This window comes from Drosophila kikkawai, chromosome 2L (assembly GCF_030179895.1).
Source record: "Drosophila kikkawai strain 14028-0561.14 chromosome 2L, DkikHiC1v2, whole genome shotgun sequence".
NCBI classification, from domain to species: domain Eukaryota; kingdom Metazoa; phylum Arthropoda; class Insecta; order Diptera; family Drosophilidae; genus Drosophila; species Drosophila kikkawai.
In genome coordinates, this window is record NC_091728.1 from 8,281,539 (window position 1) to 8,294,524 (window position 12,986).

Consider the following 12,986-nt stretch of genomic DNA (forward strand, 5'->3'; position numbering starts at 1 on the left):
TAAAATGCTATAAAATGACAACGAATTGGGGGGAAAATATGCAGGTCCGCGAACGGTACGAACCATCGAGAGGTATCGATGCCCCGTCGGGTTTTCTCATAAACAAATCAACCGAACCTCTCCGCAGGCCCCCATTGTCTCCGCCAACAAACGGTATTTTTGGCGCACGCTAAATTATAAGTCTTAATTTGTTATGCTTTTTGTCAAGTCTCGTTTGATATTTAAAATATTTTCCTGTCATCGCAGCATCGCTTGCCCGGGCTTAGTTTAGTTTAGTTTTTTTTTTTTATATCTCTGTCAGCTTCTTTGTTTCTTGTACATTTATATTCTGGTTTCCCATTGTCCATTTAGGCCTAGATGTGTGAAAACAGTTACTTTGATTTGAAGATTTGTTTACCACACTTTTCGAGTGTCTTTTTTAAAAGTTCAAAATAGTTAAGAGGCTTTGAACTTTTGGTTTTGTGTGACATCAATAGAATTAAACCCGTGGACACAGAAAATCGGGAGGAGCCTCGTTTTGTCATTGTTTGTAGTGGAGGATTAGTTTATGACGGTTTGTCTAGTTGACAATGGTGAATATATTGGTTAGTATATGGCCTACAATGTAATGTTAGTACCGGTAGGCCTGTTCTGGCTTGACATCACTTAGTGCATTAAATTTGTGTGCATATCCTGACTTCCGATGCAAATTCAGGTCACAAAGCGACGGAGTCTTTACATATGTATCCGTGTATATATTTAAATTAAATTATATTCCCCTATAATTAAGTTTGGCCGCAGCCCCAAGCCCATTAAATTATATACTCACTATTATCCGGTGGCTTTTGAGCTGAGCCGGGGCCAACAAACATAAGCAAATTAATTAAAGTTGCCACTTCAGTTGAATTTTCCAGGTGAGTGATGCGGAACAAATAATCAATCAATCAGCTCGCACACACGCACGTGTATGCAAAAAGCTGAACGCCCTATCTAGAAGGCACAGACGGCGGCATTCATTGGCTGGTCACTGCGACACACAGTCCAGCGGTCCATCAATCCGGCAGTCAGTCAGTCAGTCCTTCACTCAATCCTGCACTCGTCCGGGGCCTGTCGTCTCTGCTACATCCAAATGACGTTGCTTTTGGTTTTTCCTTTGCCGGACATGGCGAAATGTTCAAAATAAGTATGAGACGGTGTGCGAATGTAAATGTGCACCTCCTTTCCCTCTTTTCGGCTTCCGTAATGCAACATAAGCTACAACCGGCTGGCTGGCCATTGCACAGTGTCACAAAAGCTATTATTTATGGAAAAATGAATCCATTTAAAGGTACTTTCCGATTTATAAACACCTACAAAAAAGCTTTGACTCAAAATATGAAAAAAGGCTAGATTGAGCCACAAACTTCTATGACTTTGCTAGATGAGACCAAGTTAAGAAATTTTCCTACTTATGAATTAGGCAGTTGAACTTATTTGTCTACAAAATCATGATCTTCTAGTTTGTGATATCAAAACATACTAATCTTTGATCCCAAAATCCCCTATCCTTATCCAATATAATTTCTTGTTTTTTCAGGAAAAATACATTAAAAATAACCCTTGAACCACTGTGCATGGGTCAGCATGATTGCAGGTCTGCATTTATCAGAACCTTTGCACCCGGGCCCGTGTCTGTGCGTCTGTGAGTCTGGCTCCAGTCCGATTCCTAGGTTTGGAGTCCGGTCAGGTCGAAGTCACCATTTCGGACACCCTCCTGGACAACATTTCCCCCATTTTCCTATACACCGGCTACATGCAGGCCGTGTGTGCGTTTGAACTTTTCCAATTTGCAAGCGAAAAATTGAAAATGCGACGACTACGATGACGTCGACGACGAATGTGATGAGCGGAGATGGATGCGGAATCGAGCGGTCGAGGAGCCAAGGGAAGGTACTATGTATGTGGCAATATCAAGTAAATAAATCCATGCATATGGCGAGAGTGTTCGCAACATGTACATACATATAACATATATAGTATAAAAACAATCTGTAGCTGCTTTGTGGCTCAACAAACTGCCGGACATTCGAAATGAAAGCCACTGAAAATGTTGTTAAGCGTTTGTGTCTGGGCGCGGTTGATTAAAAATATATACACCCGTGTACACAAGCACATATATTTATATAAAATACATACGAGATGTGTGTGTGTAAAAAAAATTGGTTAGCAAAATCGATTTGAGTGGCGAAAAAATTGTAATTAAAATTGAATTTCATTTGGGTGTGTTTTCACCATGAACCAAAAGCTCCTGCCCTGCCCTGCCCTGCCCTGCCCTGCCCTGCCCTGTACTGTACTGTACTGCCTGGCCAGTTGCATTGTGAAGGTGGAAGGCCCCCGAACAACACTGAAAATTACTGACTGGCAAAATGGGAAAAAATTGAAGATTTGTGCAGACTTGGGAGTTGTCATGGCGCCAACTCAGAGAGCAGGAGCAATTTATTTAATTAGATGCATAAAAACTCATTAAGATAAGAGCTGCTGGTGCTGGTGCTGCTGCTGCTGGTTGCCGACTTCAAGTGCGCGAATCAACAAATGCGCCAAAGTGCAGGACTCGGAGCTCGGGACTTGGCGGGGCCCAGGACTCGGCATCCTGGGCGAAGTGAGCGATTGTTGTGCTCACTTGCCAGCCAACTGAAAAGTAGTGCCTGGTGCAGGTGCAGGCAGGGATTTGCACGGAGATTGCTGGATGAGTTGCAGTCCCGTCCCGTCCCTCCACCCAACCCACCCCCACCAACTACTGAGTAATTAACTTGAGCAACGGCGCTGATGAGGACAATAAAACGCCGACTTAATTAAGTGACACAAGTGCATCGCGCCGTTGTCGCCTGAGGTTGTTGTTCCTTCTGCCTTGATACCCATAAATATACTCAATTTTTACCTAACAACCAGGAGGAGTTCCAGCTTTAATTAGGGCCGAGTTTTTATAAGAAATCTGTACAGGATGACACCAGCAAATTAATTAATAAAATATTATGATTACAGATTAAGAGAGATTACATGAAAACCTCAGGGATCATGTTTGTTTCTGGTTATCAGCGTATTTTAAGGCAACCCCTCATGGTACATATCTTCTGTATCACTAGCCTTGCCCGCATATATGGTGTATATAGCTTATGTATGGTTACAGTGCCTCCTCAGCTCCGTCAACTACACACATCGTAACACACACTCACCGAAACTGAGCAATCAGACGGACAGCCGGAGTATCAATGACAAATCAGGGCGTGACTAATCGCCTAATTGCAAAACAAACCGCGGCGGTAACAGAAACGGCCTTGCCTTGCCCTCCCCCTCGAGAGAGCGAGGGCCCAGACCCTTGGCGATAAAAATGCAAAATTATAATTAGACAGCGATTAGCCAATGGCCCCATGGGACGACTCAGATTGCGCATTTATGCAGGCTCAAGTCCGTGATTGAATTACACTAGTCAAAAATGCGGGTGAGGAGGGTTCTCGGTTCTCAGTGCTCAATTCTCAGTACCAAGAACCCTGCCCGGGAGGAAGTATTATGCAGATAAACTCGAAACTTAGTCGGTGCCACACAAATCCGAGGCCCGAGAGAGGTCGGTTGCCATGGCTTAGGTTGCGACTACGATTTTATTGGTGATTATGATAATATGCACTGCGATCTATGGGGACTTATTGTCCCTTTACGCTTAACGTCCTGTGTTTGTTTAGCCCTTTATTGCCCAAAAACTGAGTAGAGTAAATGTCCGTGCATCCGTTCTGTGCGGATTTGCGAGGCGTGGATTTTAGAGGTTCATTATCCTATACCTAGGCGACCTGCTGTTCCCCTGGGTTTTCCCACTTTCCGGTGCAGGTGGACATCGGCTTAGCGTCGGCCCTGGGTCGCCGCCGCCAGGCAGTCTGACCATTTGCATGTGTGTTCTCCAGGCTTACCTGTTGCCGGTTACCAGTTAGTTACCTGTCGCAGATCGTCGTAAATCATCGGGCCTATCGATCAAATCGCCCAGCTATAAATTCTTACGCCTGCCACACATCCATCAAGTGCTCTGGGCCTTGCTTTTCTGGACCAGACCCGATTGCTGCTGGCCCCACAGCTAATTGGATTTTTGTCAACTAATCCGATTTGTTTATGTACTCGCATCTCGGAAATGTATAGCCCCCGTCCCTCCCAAAAAAAAAAAAAATAACACAAAAAAGCAGGCCCGTCTCTGAATTGGTTACAGTTTTAGGCTTATGAATCAACTCGGCTCCGTTGCATGTCTCACTCGGTTAACCTACATTCCAGAAATGTGTCACTCTGGGCCGAAAACACAAGCCACTTAAAATTTACTAGCCCGGCTGGCTCGCTGCCTGGCTAGCAGTTACTTCCCAGACTGACGTCGAAGTAATGACATTTGTTTGCCAACTTTTCGCCATTGTTCAAGTTTAATTAGTTGTTCAACTCTATCTATCTATCCATCTCAGCATCCCAGTAGCCGTCTCCCTCTCTCTGGCGAGCTTTTGTTGCCATTATTATTGAAGGGTTGTTTGCTGCAGGCAGTCCGCCCCCCCAGAGAAAGAGAGAGTAAATCGGGAATCTGGATGGGATTGCTGGTATCTGATTAGGAAAGTCAGCAGAGGAAATGTATTGACGCAATCTAAGAAAATATTCGATGATGGATGGGAGATTTGGTTAAACTAAAACTGTTTAAGTATGATTTAGTAATACAATATAGCATTCAAGGAGGTATATTTAGTTGTAAACATAAACAAATTGATATCTAAGAATAGAAAATATATTCAAAACTATTAATATTTGCTATAATAATAAGTTTCATAGTTGAAATCAATCTTATTTCATGAACATCTCTTGGCTAATCAATAAATAAACCTCCAATTAATTTAAAGATTCAGTAAACATCTTTCTGTCGTCTATCAAACTTGCTTCTTCATAACTATAAAGTTCAGCTTGAACCCAGATATAAAACGGAACTATTATGGCTAATTAATGAACTAAATCAAAAGAGACAAAACAAAGCCAACGAAAAACTCTCACGATCGTCGATTGCTGACTCAGCTGCTGCAGTTAAAAAAAAAAAAATACAAAAACAATAATGCTGGCACCTGTCCCCACTAGACGAGCGACAACAAACACAGATCGAAGCCAGAAACCACCAAATAAATATAAACAAAACAAAATCTTGTTAAACGTGTGATTAGCTCTTAATTTTAATGGCAATCGGACCTCGATAAAAATGCTGTCATCGGGGATTTCGTTTAATTTTCTCACTGATTGCAACAAATGACAGCACCACAAAAAATTAGTTAGAGAAATAAAATAAAAGCAAACAGAACGGAGCACAGAGCAATTTTGTTTCAGCTAATTAAAAGTAAGCAAACACAGCTGGATGGCCGAAACAGAACAAGATGGATATATGTATATATTCATAAATAAATCCAAATCAAATATCAGCCGCAGCCAACTGAAACGATCTAACAATTTGCATGTCAAACGAAGTCACAGTTGAGGGAGATTTGTATCTGCTGCAGCTTAGCTCAAATGACACCCATATAGCATTAATAAATTTCTTGTTTTGCATTTGCTTCACACAACAACGACGACGTAAAAATGCCTGAAAAATTATGCATGTATCTCGAACATGCCACTCGGCAATCTCGCATTTCAACACAAATAAACAGGCCTCAAATCAAAGATAAGCAGCCACCAACCAGAAAAAAATATATATCTATCTGTGGACATTATGAAAATTGCCACAAATGCAAATGGAGTCTCGTTTTTATGTATGCGAACTATTTTGAGCATCGTCAGTTTATGCTAAAAACTAAAAATACAAAATACCCTAAAATTTAAAGTTTGAACGTTTTTAATCAACCCGGAATAGGGGTTAACCCTCCTCAGATGTAAAGTTTTATAATTAAAAATCGTTGGCGCTAATTGATTGCAAAGTCACAATAATGGAAGTGAAATGAAAGCAAAGGTGAGCCAGTAGCAGCGGAGGGAAAAGGTGGTGAAAAATTGAAAATATTTTAATTGAAATTCCGCGGCAGCTTTCATTTCAAGCCGAAGCATTTACTGAAATTATAATAATCAGCAGCGGCGGCTTTCGAATGACACAAAAAAACAATAATAAATAAAAAATGTAGTAAACAGTGTATAATGTTTGCACATAATAAATAAAATGTTTTGTATCCAAAAGTTGTCGTTCGGCAAAGTGTTTGTTTTGGTGCCAGGCCGCTCTGAATTTGCAATTTTTCATTAATAATACATATCATAATTTTTTATGAGCTTTATGAAATGTTGGCCTAGCGCGTGGGCCAGATGTGATGGCTTGGCCGGCATAAATTAGCCATATTAAGTGGATATTATGCCGTTTTGCAGGCCCATTCACCGAGGGTCGAGTGATTGGACAATCTGGGTCTGGCTCTGGTGAGCGGCTCTGACGAAAAAATCATGCATATACTATATCTGTATCTGTGCATATTATCACAAATTCCAAATAATTGGCTTTAACCTTGGTGTAGGAGCGATGCATGATCAGTGGAATTAGCTTGGGGCGGTGGTGTCAGGTACAAAGCTCCCGCTTCCGGTCACGAAAATTGCATTTAATCATTGACAAAATGCACTTAGATAAATATTGAAATGTCTGATTGTCAAAATAATTGTTCCTGTGCTCGAATGGAGTGAGTATATATTTTATGTGTATCTCGTTTCATGTTTTGTTCTAATTTGTCAAGGTTTGTTTAATGACAGACGACGAGTTCCACTAACATTTTGTTTATTTATGTTGACAATGCGTGAATTTCATTTGAGTTTTACTACTTTAATCGCCTTTGTCTTGGGAATTACGCATCCCACTTAACAATGGGGGGAGGGCCATAAAATCGAAACTGGATTATAAAGCATTTAACACTTTAAGCCTGCATATCGACTTTGTATGCAAAACTCCCGGATCCTCCGCTGTCCCAGTTCTGTGTCAATTTTTTTTGCCGACGGCAAAGTGTTTTGTTTTAAATAAAGAAAATGTTTGAAAGTTTTTTTGTAAAGATTTTTCTTTTATTTGTTTTTTTTGTGGATTTTTTCTTGGTTTTTGTTTTTATTTTATCTCCAGGTGCTTGGCAATGTTTTTTGTTGTTTGGATTTGTTTGTTTTGCTTGCCTTGCTCCATGTTTCACATTCACGTTTTGCACGTTTCTTGGTTTTGTTTTTACTAAATTTGCTTTAGGTTTGCTAACATTTTTGTTGTTGTGTTTTACGCTTTAGATTTTGCCTTCATTTCGATTTAAGTTTTAATAATAATAATTTTCTTTTTCGCTTTATTACACTTAATTATGTTTGTCTTGTCTGGTATTTGTAAGCATAATTAATAATTAAATTGTTTATATAATAGATAATAATTAGAATTACTTAATGCATAAGAGAATTTATAAAATAGAATGTTTTTGACATTTTTCTTTGTTTTATTTTTACCTTCCTTTTCTGTGAAATATTTTCATTTTGCTTTTTGCTATATCAATTTTTGTTTTTCCTATGCATCTATTGGGTGTCGTCTGTTTGCTTCTGTATTTTTCCGTTGCCCTCCTGCGAACGCACATTTAATGTTAAAGGGAATGTTTTTTTGTACAGCAAGTGGATGGGAAATGAATTGATCTTCGAAATTAAACCATTTGTTGTCTCGGTAAGTCGCAACAATTTATTTGTATCACACAATTGTTGTAGCTAGAAGGCGGAAAATCGAATCAAACAGAACTGAACAGAATGGAATGCAGTGAGTGGTCGGTCGGCTGTCTTCCTATTGCGGTACAACAGTGCGTATGCTTTATGTTAAATTACTAATCGTTAAACTCTAGGCATTACTTATACGTCTGTGTGTTCGAATTGAATCGAACTTAATAACTAAAGCTAAAATTGTGTCTGTGTGTGGTGAGTGTGCGTATCCTAGGGCTTTAGTTAATATTTTCAATAATTTACAACGTGGATATATCCAACAGGCCGGCACTGGCGACCACAGCCGCCTCGTGACCAGGATGATAGTGATGGTACAGCTGGTGATGCTGATGCTGCTGCTGCTGCGGGAGATGCTGCTGCTGGTGCTGTTGCTGGTAGTGCTGCTGCTGCTGCTGGTAGTGGAGATGCTGCTCCTCGAGATGCTGCTGCTGCATGTCCAGCATGCTGGCCGAGGCCGCGAACGAGGAGCCAGCTGCAGCGGCAGCGGCAACAGCGGCTGCAGCTGCAACAGCGGATGAGGCAGCCGCCGCTGAGACGGACGAGGATGAGGATGAGGATGAGGCAGCGGCGGCGGCGGCGTTTGCAGAGGCGGATGGGGTCAGCTGGTAGGCGGCTGCCAAGGCGGGTGAATGCGCGGCGTTGTGGCCACTGGAATGCGCCGAGGAGCGGCCTCCCGACGAACCCGATGCCGTCGGACTGGGCCGTCCGTTCAGCAACTGTTGCTGCTGTTGCTGCTGCTGTTGTTGCTGTTGCTGCTGTGACGCCGTCGGCATGTACGGCGGCAACGGCGGCGAAACGCTCACAGTGGAGGCTGCTCCATAGGCGCTGGCCATTTCTCACATATGGGCCAGCGGTGCCATCGTCCGCAGTGACTGCTGGTGCTGCAGGTGATGTTGCTGCTGCTGCTGTTGCTGCTGCATCGTTTGGTGTTGCTGCGGGAGGTGTTGCTGCTGCTGCATAGCTTGATGTTGCTGCGGGAGATGTTGCTGCTGCTGCTGTTGCTGCATCGCCTGGTGCTGCTGCTGCAGATCGGGCGAGTCCGTCTGATAGTGCAGCAGGTGGCGCTGCTCGTCCGGCAGATGGTACATGTTCATCAGGTGATTCAGCTCACCGCCGCCGGCTGCTGCCGCCGCTGCTGCTGCTGCCGCTGCCGCAGCCGCCGAGCTGTATTCCCGCTTCATGATGTGATTGTTATTGTTGTTATTGTTGTTGTTTAGCGCTATGGCACTGGGACTGGGCGACACGGGCTCGGACTTGATGCTCGAATCGCTGGGGCTGTGACTCTGGCAGGACACCTGGCCACCGCCGCCTCCACTGGATCCGTAGGGAGCCGGACTGCCCGGCTGCTGTTGCAGGCTACTCGTTCCGTACGGCGACGGTGATCCCGGCTGTTGTAGGCTGCTGCCGTATGGCGATGTCTGTCCACCGGACACCGTGCCGTACATCGCATAACCGTTGTTGTACATGTGACCCATGTCGTAGCGCTGGGCGGCCGCGTAGTGCTGGCCCATGTAGGAGGTCTGATAGGCGGCAGCTCCAGCCGGATCCGCGTGCATCATGTAGCCGTTGGGCATGTATCCATTGGGAGCGTTCATCTGGTACATATCCTGGCGCGCCTGTTGTGCCGCCGCCGCTGCTGCTGCTGCCGCTGCCGCTGCACTTCCTCCGCTGCCGTTCAGGGATTGATTCTGACCCTGGCCCTGCACTCGAGTGGGCGTTACTGGTTCTCCGGGCGCTCCACCGCCACCTACTCCCACGCCCGCCTGACCGGGCATTAGGCCTCCCATCGGGTACTTCTCCTTGGTTTTGGTCAGCGTTTTGGTCTTGCGACGCGGCCGGTACTTGTAGTCCGGATGCTCCTTCATGTGCACCGCCCTCAGCCGCTTGGCCTCGTCGATGAAGGGCCTCTTTTCCGCCTCGGACAGATCCTTCCACTGGGCACCCAGTCTCTTCGAGATCTCAGAGTTGTGCATCTTGGGGTTGTCCGAGGCCATCTTCCTCCTCTGTCCGCGGGACCACACCATGAAGGCGTTCATCGGCCGCTTCACTCGATCCGCGTGCTGCTGGTTCTTGTTGGCCGTGGCGCTGTTGTTGTTGTTGTTGGAGGCTCCGCCGGTCATGCTGCTCAGGGCGGATCCGGCGCCCAGGTGTTGCTGCTGCTGGGAATGCTGCTGGGGATGTTGCTGTTGCTGCTGCTGCTGGTGGCTAACGGGCGAGGTCATGTGGTGGCTGCCAATGCTGCTCTGCGTGGGACTCAGCTCACTGGAGCTGTGCAACGGAGAGCTCTGCTGTTGGCTCACCTGGCTGCCGCCGTTTCCGTTCAGGGTATTGGCCATCGAAGACTGCAGCGAGCTGAGCGGATTGGGACTCTGGCTGGCCGCAATGTGGGCGCTCATGTGGTGGTGATGGTGGTGATTGTGGTGGCTCAGCTGCGAATGGGTCAGGTGAGACTGGCCGAGATTCATCAGCGGCGCCAGGGCCGAGTACGGCGAGGCGGCGTGGCCATGGAGCGCCGCGCTGGTATGATGCGGCGGCATGGTGGCGTGCAGCAAGCTGCCCTTCATGTCCGATTCCATGGTCAGCATGTTAGGTGGCGAGTAAAGGTGGATCTCCTCCTCTATGATACGGAATTTGCTTTTCTGGGATTTGGCTTTTTGCGGGAGTAGCTGCTTGCTGGCTCGCTAAGGCGCTTGCTTAGTTTGTTAATTAGTTTTTGAACATTTTGTGGGAAACCATGTTGCACTTGGTATGTTTTTTATGTTTTGTTGTGGTTTTCAATCGATTTTTGTGTCGACTAAAGTGACAATAGTTGGTATCAAAATTTGTTGGCTCTCTTTGGATTTTAGCTTTGGATTTTTAAGCTCCACAGTCACAATTTCTCTATTTGCGCCGCGCAAACACTGGGAAAACACTTGAGAATTGTTGTTTAAAAACCCGACGCGATATGGTCGTTGTCTTGCTTGTGTATTTATTATATTTATTTCTCTTTTCTTTTTTTTATTTCTTGGCCAAATCAGCGCGTTTGCGGGAACAGCGAAAAAATACCTCCACACTAGGCGGAATTGAGCACCTTTCTGTTTCTCCGGACGACGGCGAAACCTGTTCGAGGTGCGTTCTACGTTGCCTTTTCCCGTGCCTCTTTCTCTTCCCTGCCTTTATGCCCTGCTGATGATGATGACGAGGCACGAACGCGCACACCGAACGAGCCGAGACGAACCGAAGCGAAACCGAGTGTACGAGGCGAGTTCGAGTAGCTGCTTGCTGTTGCGTGTTTGCGCGTGTGCTGACAACGGCATGTGAGAGTCGAATGAGCCACTGACTGTCGCTGGCGGCTCGAGCAACCTCCGTTTCCGTTCCGCACACACACACCCAAGCACACAGACAGGGTGGCTGCGAAAAACGGGTCTCTGACAGCGGCTGTGTCGAAGTGTGCGTCGGCATTTGGAAACCAGTTTGCCCTCCGCTAGCCTTGGCCAGAGCGAGACAACCCTAGTTCGCTGTGCTCTGCTAATAAATCAAATAAACGCACAGCCTGTGTCTGTGTGCCTTGGCTGTGTTGGTGAGCGCTGGCTGGGTCGGATTTTGCGCAGCCCCGCGCACCAATGAGAGGGTCGTGTGAGCAGTTCCGCATCACAGAGCTGTCTCGCTTCCGCCCAGTATCGATCCGTGTTGCGCCTGACGTTGCCATAAAAATGTCGTCGGCGCGGTCTATGCGGTTTATGGCAAGCGATGTTGCCGTTCTTCTCCTTCACGGCGCCGAAACTCTGGAGGAATTTTTCGCCATAACCGTATAAATTTCGAGCTTTAAACATGGCCGACCCCAGTGGGCCAGAGGAGGGGCGGTGGGAGGGAAGCGGAGGTCGGGCGGGGGGGCGTGGCAGGGCGGTAGATCCGTGTTTGCGGCGTTTTCGCCGTTAGAGCGCGTCTCACGCGCATAGTTTTTGCCTATTTTTTTTCCTCCTTTCGGTACTTGCATATTTATTTAAAAAAAAATTACTACTTACAGTAGAGGTCAAGAGAGAATAACTTAAGATTACAGAATTTAAAAGTGTTTTCCTTAAATTTTTCTATTGATTTCTATTAGTAGTTCAAGTTTGTATAATATTTTATTATATTGTTCGAATATTAAATTATTTAAATCCTTAAAAATATTTTTAATTAATTTCCAAAACCCAGTATTTCAGTTTTTTTTTTCTTTAAACAATAGATTAATCCCCAAAAAAACCTAATATTATTATATATGGAAATTAAATTAACTTTTATGTGTAAAAAAATTTAAATCTGTACAAAATTTCTATAGGCTTTTATTTCTCCGGAAAGCCATTTAAATTGGTTTACAAATGAAATTTCATATGATAATTTTAACAGAAAAATTATAGCAAATGTAGACATTAAAGATAACCGACGAAAACTGGCAACAAAATTAAGGAAAACTTTAAGATTTACATCTTAAAATAAATAAACAGCATTATTACTTTTACCTCGACTGTACAGAAAACTACATATATATTTCTAAAGCCCTTCACCTCCCCCGCTGCATCTTGCTCCGTGGTTCTTATTAACCTAATGGGTTTGCCAAGGTAGCTGCCGAATAATTGTGTAGGCAGCGAGCCGGCAGCAGATGGAAAAAATTTATTAAGCAAGTGCACTGCAGCTGGCGCAGGCAACAGCAAATGTATCTTTGCGGAATGTATCTCGCTCCGTGCGAAACTTTGATGCGGCTTGGCATCCGCTCGCTCACGTATCCACGAATCCACCACACGAGCTGGTTGGCCTCCCTGGCATTGTCTCAGTACCAGCTCCTAGCTCCCACTCCCACTTCCCTTTCAGGATCCCCATTTAATTTACCTTCGCCTCGATTAATGTAGTTTTTACTCGGTGCTCGTAGTTCTTTTGGGCTGCCATTGCCCGTGAGTAACTCTCGGATGCCTTTGTTCCGACTTTCAGCAACGTAAAGTGATTGGATTCCGGTTCTCAGCAGGCTAACACCATGGCACACTAATGGTGGAGTAATGCAAGTGGATTGTCGATTAATTAGAGCTTAAATAGGGCTTAATACGATCTGGAGAATGGCCTTTATTGGATAAGTAGCCTAGGTTTACGTTTTCACTTAAAACCTTTTATTTTTGGTAATTAATAATAATATTTTTTTAATTGTGTAAATTTATTGAAGGAGAAATTTTTCATATTTCATGTCTTACTAAAACTATTAATTTAAAACTGATACATTACAAAAATATATCCTTTATCCAAATTTAAGGAACTGAAAGGAACAA

The 12,986-nt window shown here is 44.6% G+C and overlaps 1 protein-coding gene across 1 annotated transcript; it reads right to left on the reverse strand.

Moving 5' to 3' along the window:
• Positions 1-7,032: 7,032 nt before the first annotated feature.
• Positions 7,033-10,998, reverse strand: SoxN (SRY-box transcription factor soxNeuro). The gene is given in 1 exon segment (XM_017169145.3): positions 7,033-10,998. A coding segment is annotated over 1 exon segment (2,346 nt). The 5' UTR covers positions 10,296-10,998; the 3' UTR covers positions 7,033-7,949.
• Positions 10,999-12,986: the final 1,988 nt, after the last annotated feature.